This window comes from Gracilinanus agilis, chromosome 1 (genome assembly GCF_016433145.1).
Source record: "Gracilinanus agilis isolate LMUSP501 chromosome 1, AgileGrace, whole genome shotgun sequence".
NCBI classification, from domain to species: Eukaryota; Metazoa; Chordata; class Mammalia; order Didelphimorphia; family Didelphidae; genus Gracilinanus; species Gracilinanus agilis.
This window is the reverse complement of record NC_058130.1, coordinates 378,726,804-378,749,148: the sequence shown is the minus strand read 5'-3', so window position 1 is coordinate 378,749,148 and position 22,345 is coordinate 378,726,804. Positions and strand designations below refer to the sequence as shown.

Below are 22,345 nucleotides of genomic sequence, written 5' to 3'. Positions count from 1 at the left end.
TGGAGGATTATTGTGCTAGAGGAAGATGAAGGAAGTGATTTCAGAAAAACTAAAACATTTATATGAACTGATGCAAAGTGAAATGAGAAGAACCAGGAGTTCATTGTGCATAGTAAAAGCAATGTTGTAATGATGATGAACTGTGAAAGAGTTGGCTACTCTGATCAGTGCAATGATATAAGGCAATTTCAGAGCACTCATGATGGAAAAATGCTATCTACCTCCAGATAGAGAACTGACGAACCCCAAGTAAGAATTGAAGTATAACTTTCTTACTTTATTTTATTTTATTTTTTTGTAACATGCCTAATATGGAAATGTTTTGCATGATTTTACATGTATAATTGATATATTGCTTGTCTTCGCAGGGGTGAGGGAGAAAGTAGGAAGGAGACAGAGAATTTGGAATTCATTTTTAAAAAAGGAAAAAACATTAAATATAAATAAATAATAAATGTAATGAAAAAAGGAAAGTTGAGATTGGAAAAAAGGGCAAGTTGTTCATTCAGTAAGATATACTGCATGAATGATTTTTTCACTTTTTTATATGGATATATGTTTTGAGCTTTTAGTTTTATAAGACTAGTCACTTATAGAAATGAACAATATGGAAATATGTTTTGTGTAATAATACATATATAGCCCAGATTGAACTGTTTTTCAGCTCTGAGAGAGAGGGGAGGGAAAGAGAGAAGTAGACAATTTGAATCATAAAACTTCAGAAAACTTATGTGGAAACTTGTTATTACATGTAACTGATTAAAACATTAAATTAAATTAAAAAACACATACTGCATGAACAGGTCTATAATAAATGGAGAGCCCATATACTACATTAGTCTGTACATAATACTAAAAATTAAGGGGACAGCTGGGTAGCTCAGTGGATTGAGAGCCAGGCCTAGAGATGGGAGGTCCTGGCTTCAGATCCAGCCTCAGACACTTCCCAGCTGTGTGACCCTGGGCAGGTCACTTGACCCCCATTGCCTACCCTTACCAGTCTTCCACCTATGGGTCAATGCACAGAAGTTAAGGGTTTAAAAAAAAAAGTAAAAGTAAAAATTAACAAATTATTTTGCAATAATGATTAATTAATAGTCTTATGGAGTATAGAAAAGGCCTATAGCAGATTGGACAAACCCTGAATACTGTATTTATGCAAAGAAATGGATAAGGGACAAGAAGTCCCAGCTAAGGACCCTTGTTTGCCTCTGTCAGAGGAAGTATCCCTACTAACCTGATCACAGATGCATTAAAGTGTTGAAGAATAAGGCGATTTCAGAGCAGTGGCTGACTTTAAAAATAACTACAGTTCTCAAAAGCCAAGGAGTCGATTGGCAAATCTTCCAGTAAATAAGTTATATGATCAACTCAACTTTGTCAGTTCAAGGGAGTTGGCAAGTTTGATTATTCAGTTTGGTTCAGTTCTGCTAAACCCAATACAATTAGACAAAGTCAGGCACTACCAGAATGACTGATGACAACAACAACAAATCCTCTAGTAACCTACAATCTAGTTGATAGGGACTGGGAGAGATAGGACTGATGGTTATGAAACAATTAGCAGACAATATAGGACAATGTTACATCTCCCTGGTACTGACTGAATGCGTCCAGATGGAATATTCAGTAAAGATTAGATTAGAAGCACAGACCCTTAAGATAGGAAGGGGGTCTTAGAACTCACCTTTGACTTTGAGCAAACTTTCCTGTATGCAACACACACACACACACACACACACACACACACACACACACACACACACACCTTTAATTTAAGAAAGGTATTGAAGTTTTGGAGCCTGCTAAGGGACTGCAATCCTAGAGGGAACAGGTAGGTGGTGCTAAAAGTCCAGACTCAACCTAGAAGAAGAAAATTCACCGGAACTGAGAACCAGAAGGTTAATACACGTCTTTTCATATTTCTGGCATCTAACTCAGGGCTAGACCAGCTGATTTATATGCCTTTACATTTAAATAGCTTTTTTTTGGGGGGTGAAGGGGTTCCCCTCCTCCTCGGTTCCCTCTTTTTCCCCTCCCACTATGGCATAAAAAATATATGAAACCTTAGAACTTACCCAGAAGGCCAACATACTTATTTCATTTTGGAGACAAGGAAGCTCAATGAGAGGGGAGGAAAGTGATATGCTAAAGGTAGAGGCATTCGAGCCTACTCCCTAGATTTCAGACCTATGGACTAGCACAGTTCTTAAAGACCATAGATTTTAGAGCTAGAAGGGACTTTAGAGATGATAGAGTCTAACCCCCATCTTCCTCCTTATTTTGTGGATGACAAAACTGAGGCCCAGTGGCTAAATGATTTTCCAAGTTTATTTCACTAGGAAGTGTCTGAGGCAGGTTTTTTTGACTTTCACTTTAGTATCCTATCAATTCTCTCATCCTATCAACCAGTCTCTCTCTTTACTCTTGACTAATCCAATGCTACTCCCTGTTCACAGTCCATTTGACAGCCTGCTTCCTCCATGATGGTTTACTGTACTATTGGGATAAATAATATGGATCTCTTCCTATTTTGCTCTTAGTAAAGGAGGATGTGGAAACTACTGTTTAAAATTCAAACCAAGAAAAATTTATTTTCCATCATCCATTTAATTTATTAGACTGTCCTGTTTTAATAGACATTTAGTCCTATACCAAATATTTTGGCATCTAATCATATTCTGTATTCTGTTATTCTATTAGTTGCTTTTACATATAAAATTTTTTTTTCTTACAGCAGTATCACATATTACTTGTGCATAAAATATGAATAATACATCCTCTTTGGGAGTCTTCCAAAAAAAAGCTGGACTTGGCTAGGTTGCAAGGGAGATTCTTTTTGAGTATATATTAAACTGGATGGCTTCTGAAGTCTCCTCCAACTCTCAAATTCTGTGATTCTTTAACTGACTTCTTATGTATCCTTGAAAATACTTAGCATATAATAAATATTCTAGAAATACTGTTTGAACCTTATTGAATTCTAACTCATCCGTATATTTAATTGGGTTTAAAGATATAAATTATCACGTGTTCATGGTTTAATTTAGGCCAGGGTTGACCATTTGAAACCAAAGGGAAACTGTTGGGCTTTGTTTGATTCTATGATTTGATTCTTTGATAGTGATGCTTGGAATGGGTCATTTTGAAACTAGGGAAATCTAGGGTTGTTTAGATGACAACTGTGAAAAGAGAAGATGTTTCATACTTCAAATTATGTGCTGAAAGATAGCTGGCTAACAAAGTCAAGAAATGTTGAAAGGTATGTTAATGTTCTAAGAGGCTACATAGAATAAGGCAATGATTTCAAACACATATAGAAATGAGGAACTGCCAATCCTATTTAAGTATCCCTGCAGGCTCCATATTGACCTAGTTTTAAATATATAGTTGTCTATATTTTATCTTTATTTATTAAAAAAAATCTACTAATTACATTTTTGTCTGGTTTGGCCACACTAAGGAGAGCCACACCTTTGGTGTCTTTGATGGAGAGCTTACCTCAGAGGAAGTAGTTAGGTGGTGCCATACTGCACAGAGTGCCAGGCCTAGAATCGGGAAGACATCTTCCTCAGTGCAAATCTAGCTTCAAACACTAGCTGTGTGACCCTGGGCAATTTAACTTGGTTTGCCTCAGTTTTCTCATCTGGGAAATGAGCTAGTGAAGGAAATAGCAAACTACTCTAGAATCTTTGCTAAGAAAAACCCAAATGGGTCATGAAGAGTCAGGCATGACCAAAATGACTAAACAACATGATCTCGGAGTTAGGAAGACATGATTTCAAGTCATATTTCTGTGATGTACTATCTGCATGTATCTAGGTAAGTTACTCAACCACTCAGTGCTCTACCTGATGTTTTAAGAATGTAAAGTGCAGAACAGGTGCTGATCTTCATTTGGTAGGTGTTTCCCTACACCACTAAAATCACAGAACTAGTCAAAGAAAAACCCAAACCCTTGATTTTTAAAAGATGAAAAACAAATGAATTTAACAACTCCTCAACTGGGAGAAATGTTAACGTTGAAGACTATTTGACCGAGGTCCACAAGACAATAATAGTGAGGCCAGAGCATTCTCTCTGGGGTTGGGGAGGAGGGAGTGGGTGACTCACAAAGATCATAAATCCAGTGTGTCGCTTTGAGCTTCAGGTTGGAAGAGTCACTAGTGTATGGAAGGTGAGTTGTCTAATATATATTTATGTACTATTAAACATGTATATATGTATAAAATTTTTTTCTCCAAATCTGGGTTTCTTTATTATTCCCTGACTGGAAGTATCTTTCAAAGTCAGATCCTTTGTGATGGGCATGGAAGTTCAAACCTGCCCCATTTTTCCAACTTGGGCCAGTTCATCCTTTGTTCCTTCACCCACAAAGACTAATCATAGTGGGGTGAGACTTGGTGCAGAAATACTTTCACTTTAGCTCTACTACAACTCAGAACGCTGATCCAGCAGCTTTAGTGTCCCTATCCCTGAGTGAGAGCCACAGCTACAACCATGACCAAGTGCAGCTTTTAGAAACCTATCCAGTGCTGAGCTGCTCTTTGTGACCATTTCTAAACCATGCTACCTTCGCTCTGGTCTGGCCATAATCTTCTTCTTACTTCCTCTGGTACTTAAACTCTGTCCCTTGAACCCTAACCTCTGAGAGATAATCCTCTCTGCCTTAACTTGCCCAGGACCAAGTTATCAGATCATTTCTCTTCCATTTTCAAATAATGCAACCTCATGCATATATACTCACCAGTCACTACCACTTTTCTCACTCTTCTCTTTGTGTTCTTTTTCACTAATAGAAACTAAAGGCAGATAGGTGGCACAGTGAATAAAGCACTGGGCTTGGAATCAGGAAGTCTTGGTCTTCATAAGTTGAAATCCAGCCACAGATAATTGCTAGTTGTATGACCCTGGGCAAGTCACTTAACCCTATTTGCCTCAGTTTCTTCATCTATAAAATGAGCTGGAGAAAGAAATGGCAACCCACTCCAGTATCTTTGCCAAAAAAATAAAAAAATCCCAAATGGGATTATGAAGAGCTTAACATGACTGAACAACAATAAGAATCTAAGCTCTTTGAAGCCATAGGCTTTTGTTTGCTTGTATCTTCAGGCTTAGCACAATGCTAGACACATGCTATTTTAATAATTAATTATTTATTTAGTTTATTAAGTCACTCCATCCTTGTGAACTTACTGTACAGAAAAATATTCTATTGAAGAATCCCTGGAGCAATGAACATTTGATCAATCAAACTCAGGGGTGTGCTGGTAAATGTTTAATAGCTGGCTAGGAGCTGGGTGTTTGCCTGTTGCACTTTTAAATTTAATCTGCTTTATTAATATTTTGTCAATCATTTTCTTAAGCCTAGATAGCTGACAAAACAATAAATTAAGCCCTGATTTGTATCATCTGTTGATTTCAGAGGTATAAATGCTCACACTAGAAATTTAACAAACAAGTCTTAGAATATGGTACAGATGGCTCTAGCACAACCACAAAATTAAACCAGAGTCAGTGGCAAAAGCATCTTTATAGGGGGCAGCTGGGTAGCTCAGTGGATTGAGAGCCAGGCCTAGAGACGGGAGGTCCTAGGTTCAAATCCAGCCTCAGACACTTCCTAGCTGTGTGACCCTGGGCAAGTCACTTGACCCCCATTGCCCACTCTTACCACTCTTCCACCTATGAGCCAATACACAGAAGTTAAGGGTTTTAAAAAAAAAGTTAATGAAGGAAAATGTGGAAACTACTATTTAAAATGAAATTCCAGGGTAATTTATTGTCTTCCACTATTGATTCAAAAGCCATCTTATGTTTTCATGGACAATCTAAAAGTGAGCACGTCACAGTCTGCAAGCAAAATGACCTGGGAAAGAAGGTTTTTTCTTGAAAGAATTTTACTCACCTTTAAACAACCGACTTGAGCTGACAAGCAATCCCCTGAAAACCAGTTTTGCAAGCACATATGCATTCCCCATCTAGCAGCATTGTGTTTCCTCCATTTTGACAGGGCTGACACTTGTGGGAGCTGAACTGATCAACATAATCATTTATGGCTTGTTCCAAATTTTGTTTCTTTTCATGTGCATCTTCCATTCTCACTGGAATCAGATTGCCTATTGGGAGTAGCTGCAGATCAAATGAGCCAACACATAAAACCTTAAAGTGTTATATAAATGCTAGTTATTATTATTTCTAAACCATTAAAGCCATCTAAACATATTATTATTATTATTATTAATGACAATAATGTTATGATTACTATCATGGACCTGTGCCATGGGATCTTAGGATTTAGAGTGGGAAGGGATCTTAGAAATGATCTAGTTCTATCCTCTTATTTGTAGTCAGAAACTGAGGCCAAGAAAAGTTAGGTGATTTTCTTGAGTTTAATGTGGTTGTAAATATTTGAAGCAGAATTTGAATTCTAAACCTCTGACTAAAGAGTTAAGTGCTCCTTCCCCTGCTCTCCTGCAAACCCTCACCTGCAAACAAAATAGGCTGCTTCCTGTGAGCTTGTATTTTCCTCTAGAGCCTAGTCTAAACATTCTTTAAACACATATTAGGAATTTGATGAATATTTAAGTGAATGGTATACGTGTGGGTAAGATCAAGTATATCTTTTCTGGGCTAGTTAGCTTTCTGTTTGGTTATTCTGAGTATATTCAATTGTATAGAATTAGAAATAGAAGACTCAAAATTGCTTGTATCATTGTATTGTTTAGCAGCTGAATTTAGGTTAGTGAAAATCAATATTTCCAAACCACTAAAGCCATCTAAACATATTATTTTGCCTTTAATCATAGCATGTATTCTAAATCTCTGCACAATTATTTGGTTTGCCCTATTTATTGGGGCAAGTTCTCATTTAAATGCAATTAAGTGAGGCCCACCTGACACTCTATCAAACGAAAATAAACATTGATCATTTATTCTTGCACTTACAGAATCTCAAAGTGGCAATGACATCAGAGGCCAACTATTCCAAGCCCTACCTGATCAGGATTCCCCTTGATAACATCTCATAGGAGTAAATGTCTATACAACCTTCATTTGACTATTGATCTGGAACCCCACACTTTCTAGAGATACTTTCCTAGCAATCTAGGAGGCATTATATTCCTCACATCAAGCTTGAATCTGCTTCTGCCTTAATCACTGCTTACTCCTAATTTTCTTCTGCAGGACCATGTAGAACAATCTCTCTTATAGAAGACAGCCCTTCAAATGTTTGTAGATAGTTATTGTTCCCCTTTGGTCTTCTTTTCTCTATTCTAAACATTCCTACTTCCTTTACCTTATTCTTGTATGCCAGAGTCTCCAGTTGTCCCACCATACTGGTTGCCCACCTCTGAATGATTTTCAGCTTGTCAATATCCTTTTTTGAAATATGGCACCCTGAACTGAATGCCATCTCCCAGATGTAGCCTCTTCAGAACAAATTATCTCAATTCAGTCTAACAAATGATTATTAAATGACTGTTATGTGCCATGGAAGTCACTGGGATTACAAAAGACAAAAAAAAAAGCTTCCCTTCCCTAAACGAACTTAGATTCTCCTGGAGAGGGGACATAATATTGTGATAATCCTGATACTTATTTCTTCTGGAAGATCTCTCTAAGATGCAAAAAGCTCACTTGTGGCAGGCTGTTTCTCTTTTGAATCCACCTACTCCTCCTTCTTGACATGACAAACCATCCCTTTTCTAGAAGTATCCATAGCCTGTTTTGTCTGGCCAATTCCTAGCATTCCCTCTCTGTACATTTGAAGCAAGAAACCAACTTCAAAAAGAACCTATTCCTTTTCTGAAAAAAAAAAATAATACTACATTTGGCAAGATTCTGCATTAGAGAAAATGAAGAACTCAGTTGTCCCAAATATTGGCTGGGAAGTAAGGAAGATAGTTGGCAAAATCTTGATGTGCTCATCACCATCCTTTCTGCTATGATCTTAAGACTGTTGTCTAAATCTCCATGGCTAAACCATGATGCCTGCAAGGGTTCCAGCAACTGAGGTCTAATTGTATTCCATCCCTCTGGCAACTGAGACAAATATATTCTTTGTGAATGGACTCTCTTCCCTGGTACAGTGAATAGAATACTGAGCAGGGAGTCAGGAAGACTCATCTACATGAATTCAAATCTGAGCTCAGCCACTTACTAGCTATGTGCCCTTGGGCAAATCACCTAACCCTGTTGGCCTCAGTTTCCTCTTCTGTAAAGTGAGTTGGAGAAGGAAATGGTAAACCACTGCAAAGAAAACATTAAATGGGGCCCAGAACTGTTGAACATTACTGAAACAACTGAACAACATGATAAACCTTATTAAATAGTTGGAGAAATATTAATTGTTCATGGGTGGGCAAAGTTAACATAATTAAAATGATAAGACTATCTAATCTACTTATTCAATGCCATTCCAATTAAATTACCAACAAATTATTTTATTGAACTAGAAAAAAATAGCAAAATTCATTTGCAAAAGGTCAAGCATGTCAAAGGAAATAATGAAAAATAAGTTAAGGAAGGAGGTCTAGCAGTACCAGATTTTAAACTATATTATAGTTTTATATTATATTATGCTATGTTATGTTATGTTATATTGCATTATATTATATTGTATTACATTGTATTGTATTGTATTGTATTCTATTCTATTCTATTCTATTCTATTCTGTAGCAGTAACTATCAAAACTCTCTGATACTGGTTAAGAAACAGAATAAGAGCTGTAAAGGATTACAGCAAACTTGTGTTTGAAAAAAATTAAGTTCCAAGGATTTTGAATGAGAATTCACTATTTGGTAAAAATTATTGGGAAAACTGGAAAGTAGTCTGGCAGAAACTAGATATAAACCTTTAATCTTATACCATTTACCAAGATAAGATCAAAATGAATATCTGACCTAAAAGAAAGACAGTATTACCAAATTAGAGAATGGGAAAGAAACATTACCTATCAGATTTATTAATAGGAAAAGAATTATGAATAAATAAGAGATAGAAAGCATTGTGAAATGTAAAATGAATAATTTTGAATACATTACATTGAAAAGATATTTGTATAAATAAAATTAATATAGCCAAGATTAGAAAGAAAGCAGTAAGTTGAGAAAAAAAATTTATAGACAGTTTCTTGGACAGAGGTCTTGTATCTAAAATATAGGGAACTTTGACAAATATATAAGAATATGAACCTTTCCCCAATTGATAAATGATCAAAAGATAGGAACAGATAGTTTTTGGAAGAAGAAATCAAAGCTCTATATAACAAACAAAAAAAGCTCTATATAACTATCTGAAAAAATGCTCTAAATAATTATTGATTAGAGAAATGCAATTCAAAACAATTCTGAGATATCATTTCATATCTATCAGACTGGCTAAAATGATAAAGGGCAAAATGACAAATGTGGATATGGAAAAATAGGGATACTAATACATTATTGGTGGAACTGTGAACTGATCCAAGCATTTTGGAAAGCAATCTGGAATTATACTCAAACTTATAAAACTGTGTTTACCTTTTGACCTAGTAATGCTACTATTGGGTTTATTTTCTAAGGTGATCCAGAGAAAAGGAAGAGAAACCATATGTTCTAAAATACTATCCACCAATTGGGGAATGGCTGAAGAAGTTGTGGTATATGATTGTAATGGAATGCTATTGTGTGTTAAGAAATTACAAACAAGATGAACACACACACACACACACACAACCGCAACCCTAGAAAGATTTGTATAAAGTGATGCAAAGTGAAGTAAGAAGAACCAGGAGAATGATGTACATAGTATTGTATAAATGGAGATTTGGAACCTTGGACTTCATCCCCCATAAGTCCCTTAGTTTTCCCAAAATTCCCTTTAATCTCTCTTGAGCCTCCACTTTTGCGTGGTCATGTTATTTTTTTATAGTTGGCTTTAACTCCTCCCTCTTGCTCTTTTGTTCCTGGGAGCTGGCTGGTTAGTAACCTTTTAGTTAGGTCTCAGTTTATTATTAATAAAATATTCATAAATATAATATTTAGTATTTTTGCACATTAGTTTTAAAATCCACATTTTCAACAATAATGTATGATCATCAGATGTGAATGACAAAAATATATTATTAAAAAGGCAAGGATCCAAGATGACTTCAGGATGACAAAAGAGATATCCACTGCCATAGAAAGAACAGTCTGAGTATAGATTGAGACACAGCATTCTTCATTTTATTTCCTCATTGAATTTTTCTTGGATATAAGCAAAATGTGTCTTCTTTCACAACATGAGCATGTGTATTATATGATTTTTTGTACATATACAAACTATATCATATTACTGTATGCCTTCTTGGGGAGGGGTGACGATGTGGAACCTAGAAGCCTCCAAACTTGTAGCCTAGAAAGATTTAATGACCCCCAGTTTACTTAGCTTAAAGGTGACAGTCCCAGGCTTGACCTTTTCTCCAGAGAATTCCTCCCTGAGGGAAAGTCCAACTTCGCTAGTCTCAGACTAACTAAAAGACCATATTTGAGCTTGACTGGGGATGACCATTCAAATAGGGGCCAAGTCCAATCCCAGGGACTCTTTAGCCAGTAGGCAGTGCCTCAGTCTCATAAGCTGAAGGTCCTGAGTTCGATCCTCTGAAGGAGGGTGTGATATACTGGGAGAGGTTTCTGGAGGCAAGAAGAGTCACTGGGCTCAACCCTGATGGGAATGGTTTTCCCGACTCATGCTCAAATATGGTCTTTCTGTTAGTCTGAGACTAGGGAAGTTGGACTTTCCCTCAGGGAGAAACTCTCAGGCTACAAGGTCAAACCTGGGGCTTTCATCTTTAAGCTAAGTAAACTGGGGGTCATTAAATCTTTCTAGACTATAAATTTGGGGACTTCTAGATTTCATGTCAACAAGGGGGAGGGGGAAAAGGCAGGGGGGTAAAGAATGAGATAGATTTTTGGACATAGCTAATACGAGAATTTGCTTCTCTTGGATGAGCATATTTATTATAATTTATTCCATATTTATAAAGAGTCATATGTATTATTGTTACATGTTAGATTATGTTATATATTTTTAAAATGATAACCAAAAAAAAAACCCCCACCTACACACCAAAGTAAGCACTGGGCAGGGGTGGGGGTAGTACAAAGACAAAAATGAAAATAGTCCCTGCCCTCAAGCAGTTTACATTCCTCAAGTCTCCAACTAGATCCTATCAAGAGAAAAAACTTTGGAGTTGTGTGCTCTAAGTTTTCTGATTCATGATGTTAAGTTGGAAACAACATAGAAGTACTAAAGTAGTCAGAAAAAAACCAAGTCTTTAATCAGGAGAGAGAAAGGTCCAATAATCAGCCACTGTAACTGAGCCAAGTGCCAAAAAATGCAGAGTCAACACCCTGGGGCTCCGGGGATGCCGGGGAGAAAGCACCTTGCTAGATGATTCTCCAAAGAACAGTAGAACTTGGGGAACTTATATACCATTTGGGGAACTAAGGACAGGGAGGTATGATTGACTAACATTACCAGGGCTACAAGGAAATGAGAAGTCCAAGACAGGATTATCTGGGAGAGACTGATGCTTTACAATTGGATACAAAAGGGAAAGATCCAGCCTAGGGCTGGGCTACTCGGGAAAGGCTACTAGGACAAAAGGGTATTTAACATTTGATTTAGGTCTATAGTCCCACCTGGACTGGGATTTAAAGTATTTTAAAGTCCATTGTTCAGTCTGAAAGGGCTGAGTCTGATACTTCCCTCAGGGTGACTTCTTCGGAGACTGGGTAGACTTGGGGTCTCCAGATTTCAGGTTGACAATGGGAAATATTTTTTCCTTTTTGTATGTTTCTTATTTCCTGGGTTTATTAAAGAAAAACTATTTCTTTTAAAAAAAGAATCACTTCTCATCTAAAAATCATATGTTCTGCCTGAAAATATTTTATTTTATTTTTTTCTTAGCAAGTAAGGAACCAGAAACAGAGGTGTATTTTTTTTTTATTTTGTTTTGTTTGATTTTTCTCTTTTGTGGTAGAAGGGAGTCTTGTTGGAATAAGTGGTTTCTGACTCTGTGATTCTGAGAGAGGTCCTTTAGGTGCTGAGCTCCATAAATTAAAGGAACATAGAATTCTGAAGGTCTTTCTGTAATCAAGTCATTTAGCAGGGCTGGGGGTGGGGAGGAATCCAACCCTGCCCTTAAATTCCTGCAGAAGATAATCATTGTTTTGTTGAGACTGTGGCCTCAGAGAAAATGCAGAGCTCCGCCAACTTCGTCTTCTATGAATTAAACCCTAGAATGGAGACTTTCAACTGTCATATTTATTTGGCAGTGAGAAACTACTCTTTCCCAAGTTGCCACATTGCCATGAAAAGTGTAAACAAGGGCTGAAGTTGTATTGATTCCTCCAAATAGGAATTCATTCTACTCTGCTCTTCTTAGGAAAATGAGAGGCAGTGAAACCAAGACACAGGAATACAGGGGCCATGGAGACAATACAATTTGGTTAAATGTATAAACAGTGTTTGAAGAGATAAAGATGAGAGTATACAATAAAAAACAGATTCTGAGAAACCAAAACCCACAAAGCACAAGGACTGTACCAAAAGGACAAGCAATTTTCATGGTCCTGGAGTATAGAAAAGACCACAGAAGAGTAGTGTGTTTCCTGGTTAGTTTGGTCCTTCAGTTGGACAAGAAAACAATTTTTCTCTTATTCTTCACTAGTTAGCTTGTATTTTTCATCCAGTAGAAAGGTGCAGATTGTTTATCCAACTTGGTAAGATATAGCCGAAGTTTATTAATCAGTTACTGAACAAAGCATCAATTATCTGCCAGGCTTGTTGGGGGAACTTAGACAAAGGTGGAATAGTCCCTGCCCTCAGGGACCTTGCACTCCATATAAAAAGAAAACCTTTCCGCTTTTAAGTATGTAAAAAGAGAAAGTAAACAAAAGGTAAGTGTGGAGGAGGTGCTAGCAGCTAAGAGGATCCAGTAAGATCTTGTGCTGGTTGTCGTAATTGAGTTGAGCTTTGAAAGAAACTAGTTATTTAAGAGGCTGAGGCCAGGGGAATGATTCCGGAGTATGAAAATGGCCAGACTAAAGGCAGATGGAGCCAGGAGATGAAATGTGTAAGAGGAATAGTAATATAGCCAGTCTGCCTGGGCTCTAGAGTGTTGGGAGGGGAATAAATGTGTCATATAATGTTATGTGTGGAAGAGGGGAAGTTTCACAGCCCCTTACACCAGTTATTATTATTAATTAAGATGTTCTGGTCCCCTTAACTTTATCAGGTGGTAACTCCTCTTTGATTAAGTTCTAAGAATCAATTAAACCAAAAGTGCTGAACAGATGTAAAGAATCCCACCCCTATTGAAAAAAAAAATCAATCAGTCAAAGGCACAAACTAAAAGTTGAGAGGGAGGAGTCTCGGCTTTCCCACACTTCCCTTTGACCGGAGGAAGACCAAAAGAGTTTCCAAAGGTCAGAAGATTTGAACCTCTCATCAGTGACTGATGGTAAGAATGTCTCTGGAACAGCATTAGCTGGGAACAAGATATACATCACCGGCCAGGTTCAAACTAGGCACACCGATAAAAGGCTGCTTTAGGACTCTATAAGAATCCAGAACCCCCGAGCTTGAGCTCACTGAAGTGTGGACGTTGAAGGAATCTCTTGACGTTCCAGGAAGTAAGAAAAGGACTTCTGCTGACCTAAAAACTGTGAGTTTCCTTCTTTGCCTTAGGTGGTCTCTAAACCTGAGCCCATTATTCCCCCTGACTCTGGTTCTTATGAGAAATTTGTATTAAAACCTTTTGGGGTCAAGTTTTATACAAGCTAGTCTTACTTATAACCTAAGTAAATACTCCTAAGAGGTAATTAGCTTTGGCTGGCTGATTGATATCAATTGCACGATCAAGTGAGAGCGTATCAGTCAAAGGTTATGAGTGAAGGGGTTAGAAATTGATCTCAGGGGAACCTCTAGAATCGGGAGGGAAGGAATAGTAGCTGCCCACTGGGGCCCTAATCTGTTTGTCTCAATGTGACTTGGGAGAATATGTGCTGAGCTTGTAGACCACACGAACTCGGATATATTTCTTTTCCTTGGCATTTAAAGGCTGCATATAGACAAAAGTGATAAAATACCCATTTGGCTGAAAACATAGGAATTATCCTTATTCCTGCCATCAGTGTTATAAGATGAAAATAATTTAGTTAAAAATAAATGGGTGGGAGGAGAGCTGGGTGCCTCAGTGGATTGAGAGCCTGGTCTAGAGATGGGAGGTCCTAAATTGAAATCTGCCTTCAGACACTTCTCAGCTGTGTGACCCCGAGCAAGTCAATTAACCCCCATGCCTAGCCCTTACCACTCTTCTGCCTTGGAACCAATACACAGTATTGATTCTAAGGTGGAAGGTAAGGGTTTTAAAAAAAGAAAAATGGGTGGTAGGAAGTATACAGGAAGAACTGGACACAGGAAAAACTATGAAATATCCCAACTAGTATATGCTATAGTATTTCTAAAAATTGAATTTATTGCTTCAGTTTCACAAATTGCCAAAAGCCCAAAGTTTCTTTCTTTCTTTTTTTTTTTCTTTTTTAAAACCCTTACCTTCTCTCTTAGAATCAATACTAGGTATTGCTTCCAAGGCAGAAGAGTGGTAAGGGCTAGGCATGAGGGTTAAGTGACTTACCCAGGGTCTGAGGCCAGATTTGAACCTAGGACCTCCCATTGCTAGGCCTGGCTCTCAATCCACTGAAACCCCCAGCTCTCCTACCACCCATTTATTTTCAACTAAATATTTTCCTCTTATAACACTGGCGGCCGGAAGAAGGGATAACTCCTATATTTTCAAGCAAATGGGTATTTTATCACCTTTGTCTATATGCAGTCTTTAAATACCAAGGAAAATAAACATGTCTGAGTTCATGTGCCTCCAAGACCAAAGTTTCTAGAACTATTAGAAATGGGGCCAGACCTCAAAGAAGAAATAGGCCCATTGTTCAATAAGGATTTGAATTAAAATGGCAAATTAGGAATCTTGAGGTCTGTAGCTGGGAGGGAGTTTAGAAATTATCTAATCAAACCCTCCCTTTTACTGATGGGGAAGAAGATATTGAATGACTTGCCCATAGCTACAAAGACAAGAAAGAATAGAGTTAAATTTCAAACTCAGGTTCTCTAAAGTCAAGTTACAAGTTACAACACTCTTATTATACTATGCCTCATATTACTATGCAATTCTTATTGATATTTTGTATTCTCATTTATATCCAATGGAGATGTGACTTTGGTGTGGGACAGTGGGAAGAGCACTGATTTGGTTTTAATTTCTGAATTATTTATTATGGGATGGGGTGGGGGATGGAGTCTGGGCTAGTTGCTTAACTTCCCTGAGTCTCATTTTCTTCATCCTTAAAACTGGTGGGAGGTTAGACTTGATAGCTTCTGAGAACCTTTGCAGTTCTAATTTCTATGATCCTGTGATAACAGCAATTTCTAAAGTCAGTAATTCTGGGTAGCAAATTAATTTATTAAATGACTGGTTGAGACAAATTTATCTGGTCAAATGATTCTCCTGATAATCAAAAAATCTGACACAGGTCCATGAATACAAATTTGGGATCATATTATTTAGCTCCTTCCATGGACATCCCAAGACATCTCCAACTGTCAAATAGCTAATGTGGGAGTTGGATCTTTCAAAACTCAAACTCCTCTCCCTCTTTTTGGTAATGTTGAGTAGTCTAGTAAGCAAAAGGAAGTGCTTCATTATCTCTCTTATCTATTAATCAGGTTATATTGGGGGAACATATTTCTTAAAGGAAATGCAAAAGTCTAAGGGTCTGATTGGATCGTCTAATTCAAAACCCAGAGTATAATAATAATTGACTATATACTACCCCCATATGGTGAATGGATTAAAATTTCCCATTCCTGAGATACTCTCATATGTGCTAGGCAACTAGAGGCTCTTTTGGCATACTGGAATGAAATTAAGAAACCACATCTCATTGAATGACATTCTTGAAAAAGCCATTTGGACTGGAAATCGAGGTAAAGAAAATTGAAGGGAGAGAAATGAAAGTAGCCTTTATTTTATTAAAAGCTGAGTAGAGGGGGCAGCTGGATAGCTCCGTATATTGAGAGCCAGGCCTAGAGATGGGAGGTCCTAGGTTCAAATCTGGCCTCAGACACTTCCCAGCTGTGTGAACCTGGGCAAGTCACTTAACCTCCATTACCTAGCCCTTACCACTCTTCTGCCTTAGGACCAATACACAGTTTTGGCTACGAGACAGAAGGTAAGGCTTAGTAGAACCTTTAGAGTGGTTTGGGAAGAGAGTTTGTGTCTATATCCAGCTTCCACAAATGAGAGATGTAAAACCTTTAGAAAGAGTTCAGAGAGAAGCCATAAACCTGAATAGACAGTTGAAAAATTAAGCCAATAAGAGTTAAGCAAAAGGAACTAGAAATCTGGAAAAGAGGAAGTTGAGAGGCAATATTATAATTGTCCTCAAGTTTATGAAGGATTCTTAGCCAGGGAATGGCAGTGTTCCCCCACCATTGAGGACCAAATAGGAGAAACGTTTGAGCCAAAATACTGAAGGTTTAAATTAGGTGCAATGAAATGTTTCCTGACTATCAGAATTGTTCAGTGTTGGTATGGTTTTGTTAGAGTGATTCTAGGCTCTACTGCTATAGCGTTTCTAAACTAATAGATATTCAGCATGGTACAGTTGAAAAGAAGATAATATTTGCTACTGTAGTTCCAGTGTGTATTAGCTGCACAACCATAGGAAAGTCATTTAACTGCTGAGACTGTTTCACAGTTCATAAAGCAGTATTCACACCACCTACCTCAGGCTTATGAAGATAGTACTTTGTAAACCTCTGAAGTTTAGATAGGTGTGAATTATCACAAATTATCTAGAAAGGTATTGAGGATATCCAGAAAAACAGAATGAAATGTCTGTACAAAAATATTTATAGCTGGGCATTTTTAAGAGTGGCAAAAAATTGGAAATTGAGGGGGGGTGTCCACAGATTAGGGAATGGCTGAACAACTTGTGGTATCTGATGGTGATGTGCTGAAAGGAATGATTACCTGGAGGAATTCCATGTGAACTGGAAAGACCTCCAGGAATTGATTCAGAGGTAAATGAGCAGAACCAAGAGAACATTATGCACAGAAACTGAAACATTGTGGCACAATCAAATGTAAGACTTTTTTACTAGTAGCAATGCAATGATCCAGGATAACACTGAGGAACTTATGAGAAAGAATGCTTTCTGCATCCAGAGAAAGAACTGTGGGAGTAGAAATACAAAAGAAAAACATATGATAGAACATATGATCAATGGGGATATGATTGGGGATTTTGACTTTAAATGATCATTCTATTACAAATGTGAATAATATGGAAATAGGCTTTGAACAATGATAACATGTATAATCCAGTGGAATTGCTTGCCAGCTCCAGAAGTGGGGAAGGAATAGAGGTGGGAAGGATCATGAATCATGTAACCATGGAAAAATATCCTAAATTAATTTCACTTGATCTTAGCCAAAAGGCTGAGAAGTGATCCTAAATTAATTAATTTAAAAAACCCAGAATAAAATGAGTGACTTCTCAGTTAATTTCAGCCTTTAGATTCTGTGATTCTGTAATGACCTCCTGAAAATACTCCACTCTATGAAATATATATACATAGGAATACCTCATCAGTAATAATGAATTCTTTACCTTTTGATTGATAAGCACAGGTGCATTATTTAAGGAAGTGCTCCAGTTGAGAAAATCCGTCACATCTACCACCTTGGGTCCTCGGAGCAGCTTTTCCTTGAGGTTGGTGGCATATTCTCTGGTTCCTCCTTCTATGAGTGAAATAACATCATCTATAATGTGTTTGTGTTCACTATCATCTGCAAAAAGAGAGAGGGCAAGAGGGGCATATTTATTCATAAATTGTTTATTTTTTTATTTTTTTATTTTTTAAATTTATATTCATAAAAAATATTCAATCATTAACAAACAAGGATTTATGGAATGCCTGCTGGGATCTTGGTCTACATTCCACACTAGGACTAGGAGATAATTTTTTAAAAACTTCCTCTTACTTTCCTAAATTTTAACAATTTGGTTGAGGATTTTTGAAGATTTGAAGATTTCAAAGATGCCAACTCTATGTCAAGTGGCATGGATAAACTAAACATAATGACAAAACAAACCCCATATTATACACAAACACAAAATATCAAATTAAGATGTCTTATACATATGTGTATGTGTATATATACAAACTTCTTTATACATTTATACTTGTGTACATACATATATGTATATACACGTTTTCTTTCTTTATCCCCCAAGTCCGTGATATTATGATTTGTAGAGACCTCTGGATATAGCAATCACTACCACCACTGAGGATGTATACTCTCCTCTGTAATTCAGTCAGTTGTTAGTCCTTTATTTCTTAAAGAGGACCAATGATAGCATGGGGTGATGTCTTGGATTTTAGTGAGGCAGAGTTGCAAAAAATCGTCAGCCCCACTCTCTCTTCCAGAGCCATCAAAGTCCAGTGGCAAGTGCCCAGAAGTGAAACACTGCTCAGGATCTTCAGCCAACTTGAAGTTGGTGAAGCCAGCAGCTTCCTTCTCCTCCACTGCAGCTGCCCAGTTCACTCTGCAGTTCATGAGCTGTTTTCTACCCCATTCTTCCTCACTAAAATGACCTCTACTGCCTCGGGTTCCTCAACTGCCTTGGCTGCAGCTTCAGAGCAGTCGAAGAGTAAGATCAGTGATCTGCGGGTGTCTGATCTCAGATTGGAGTTGAGACGAAGGAACCTGAATACTAGAGGAGTGAAAACTGCCCTCATTGCCCGGCTCGAGCAGGCAATTGAAGAGGAAGGAGGTGATCCTGATTATATTAACCTGTCTTCTTCTTCTGATACTTTGAATAAGAAAGCAGTGGTCAAAAGCAAAAGTGAGACACAAGAAACAGAAGAACTAACTGAAGATGCCTCAGAGAAAGATAATTTATTTGTCAAGGAAAGTAAGTCGGAGAATTCAGAGACCAGTGATCTGAATGGAGATGATGAACTGAAGGACTCTGAAGAATCTGGTGAAAATGATGAATATAATAATTCCAAGGATTTTTCTACTGTTGATCATAAAACAGGTCATGAATTAAAACAGGTAGAAGCAATACAAGGCAAAGTAAAAGACCTTAAAAATCAGGAAAATGAAGGTCAAGAAGGGGAAGATGATACCTTTCTTACAATCCCTGATATTGAAGAAGAAAAGGAAAAAGATACAGTAGGTTCTGGTGATGGTACACAAGAAGTACCCAGTCATATTCCTTTAGAAGAGAACCTAGATAAGGCTGATAAGTGGGTTTATGAAGAGAGAGAAGGTAACGTGTCTGTGAAAGAAGCTGAGGATGATATTTTGCTCACAATCGAGGCTGAAGATATCATCTTTATGGATTTTGATGGTGATGACCTAGAAACAGATAAAAATGTGAAAATTACAGAGTCTGAAGCAAGTAAGCCAGAAGATGGGCAGGATGCCCTCACAAAGAGCCTGGAGAAGGAAAGCAAAGATTATGAGCTGAACAAGAGTCATAAAGATGGAAAGAAGGATGAGCAAGTGAAGGATGATACTGTCAAGAAGGAAACCAGAGAAAATCCTAAGAAAGCCGAATCTGAAGACAAAGAAAAGGATACTTCGGAGAAAGGGCCCTTGTCTGCTGAGGCCTCTTGTCAAGCAAATAACTTTTCAAAGAAATCTAAAGAAAGCAAAATATTGTCTTCAAGTATTGCACATCTTCCTCTTACAGAACTTCTTGGACAACAGATTTCTGTTGAGAAAATAAAAGGTGATCCATCTAAGAAAGAATTAAAAAAAGAAAGTGATGAAAAATCAAGTTCAGGTAGAAGTACTGGAGATGGAAGATCCACAACAAATGATAAAACTAACAAGACTCAAGCCTCTACTAAAAAAGGAGAAAAAAAATCTGAGAAAAAAGAAAGTAAGGATTGTAAGAAAGCAGAAGATAAAGATGAGAAGGGTGATAATGGACCAAGAAGTCAAACTTCAGTGTCAATTAAAAAAAGAGAAGAAACTAAAGAAATAAGTGCAAAGAGCCTGAGTCATGGGGTAATTTTTGATCAAACTAAAGGAGATCTTTCTAGATCCACAAGAAAGGAGAAATACGGCAAAGTGGCAAGGAACAAGGAGAGGGCTAGTCAAGATGAAAAGGACAAAGATTACAAAAATCAAAAAGATATATCATCTTTGGAAAAACTGAAGGACCAGAGAATGCCAGAACATCTAGTAAGCCTAGAAAGAAAACAAGCAGTGGAACTTAGAAGGCAAAGAGAGATTGTAGAGATGCATCGAGAGCGGGAATGCATTAGAATGTTTCGAGAAGGGGAGGAATGGCAACGCTTACAGATAGAAAGAGAGCTATTAAAAATTGAAAGACAAAAACTAGAGAGAGAGAGAATGGAGCGCAAACGCTTGGAAAAGGAACGCATTCAAATTGAACATGAACGTTTTAAGGAAGCCAAACGTTTTGCTCGGGAACGAGAAGAATTGCGAAGGCAACAACAACAACTTCGATATGAGCAAGAAAAAAGGAATTCTTTGAAACGGCCACATGATATAGATCATTGGAGAGATGATTCTTACTGGAATAAGAGTAAAAAACTGTCTCACAATACAGTTGCTCAATTTAGGCATGGATCCGACTATAATCGGCAACAGAACAGATTTTATTACTTTGATCACAGAGAGAGGGCCCAATTCCCTGAGGGTACAGCATCTCTTGATGCTTCAACTTTTGAAAGGCAGGAGCCCTTTGTTAGTCAAGGGGAAAGGAAAAAATCATATCCAATTGAACGAAGAGAAGATCCAGGGTTTGAAAGGTATCCCCCAAATTTCTGTGATTCCAGAAGAAATAAGCTGCCATCACCAAGAAATGAACTTAGAGACACTGAGAGACAAGAAGTATGGGGAGATAGAGTTGAGAGATCAGTGATTGTTCATGACAGGTCTGATATAGCATCTCATAGATACCCTAGAGATAGTGGTGCAAATCCTCTAAGACAAACTACTTGGAATCATGAAGGTGGCATTGAAAAATGGAACACAAGGATTGAAAGACCAGAGAGATCAGGAAGAGAAGTTTCTGGACACATTATAGGAGGGAATGGAAGCAGAGATGGAGAAAGAGGAAAGAGGAAGTGGTGGACAGCAGGATTCTGAAGTTCAATATATGATTGAACACCATGGATGCGGAACAAGTGGACCAAGAAAAGAATGGCATGACCCAAGTTCTCAAAAGACAGCGACATGATGCAAGGAGAATGGGTGATGATCCAGGAGGAGCAGGCATGATACCTCAGCATAAAAGCAACTCATCATCAATTAATAGAATTGTGCAGTTTTCAGGAAATGCTATGCAAAGAGAAAGAGGCTTTGAATTTAAGCCATTTAAGAGTGGACTTCCAAGAAGATTCTGAATTCAGCTGCTTGACACCATTTTAAGGTGATTTATTGAAATCTCTTGTAAACTTTTAACAGATAAATCAGAGGACAATATGACTTACTCAGGAGTTTGGTCAAACTCTTTTCTCCCCCTTTTCTTTCTTTTTTAAAACACATGATTGCTTTCCTCAATTGAGAAGGTATTTTCATAGTTTGAACATTTTTTTACCTTGCAGCCCTAGAGTCCTATTTAAGAAGTAAAGAAAATTTGAATGGAAACCATTTTAACACTGAATATAAAGAGTAGCTTGCAAATGAGTAATAGTTGTTTTAGTTATCAGCATCAGTTCTGTCACATCAGGCTCTTTAAATTTACCTACTTTGTCACAAGAAACATATTTATGACTTCCATTTTGGAGGTCATAAATATGTTGAAGCTAAAAAAAATTTGCTATCTAATTTGTAGAAATAAAATTGTTCCTTGTATGTCTAAGTATTACATAACCTATGTTTGCAGAAGATACTGTTACATTAAGTGTATCTGTGTATCCTAGTAAAAATATTCCTTTTTGAATGAGGGGATGTCCCTCGATTGAATGGTTGAACAAATTGTCATATATGACGGTGATGGAAAATTATTGTGCTATAAGGAATGATGAATTGATGGATTTCTATAAGAACTAGAAAGACCTATGGGAACTGATGTGCAATGAAATAAGCAGAACCAGGAGAATATTATACACAGAGACTAATATTTTGGGATGATCAAATGTGATTAACTTTGCTACTAAAAGGCAATGATCTAGGACAACACTGAGGGACTTATGAGAAAGAATGCTGTCTATATCTAGAGAAAGAACTGTGGGAGTAGAAATGC

The 22,345-nt window shown here is 37.4% G+C and overlaps 2 protein-coding genes across 3 annotated transcripts in view; one reads left to right on the top strand and one right to left on the bottom strand.

Annotated features, from left to right (window-relative positions):
* C9 (complement C9) overlaps positions 1 to 22,345 on the bottom strand; it is a 67,442-nt gene that overhangs the window by 6,142 nt on the left and 38,955 nt on the right. For both annotated transcript variants that reach the window (XM_044664207.1, XM_044664215.1), the window contains 2 exons: positions 17,720 to 17,898; positions 5,906 to 6,129 (listed from right to left, as the gene is read on the bottom strand). In XM_044664207.1, the coding sequence (XP_044520142.1) occupies positions 5,908 to 6,129; positions 17,720 to 17,898 (401 nt within the window). In that variant the 3' untranslated portion in view covers positions 5,906 to 5,907. The remainder of the gene's footprint in view (positions 1 to 5,905; positions 6,130 to 17,719; positions 17,899 to 22,345) is intronic.
* Positions 18,706 to 21,503, top strand: LOC123237335 (SAFB-like transcription modulator). The gene is given in 3 exon segments (XM_044664193.1): positions 18,706 to 21,215; positions 21,217 to 21,330; positions 21,332 to 21,503. Coding segments are annotated over 3 exon segments (2,796 nt in total).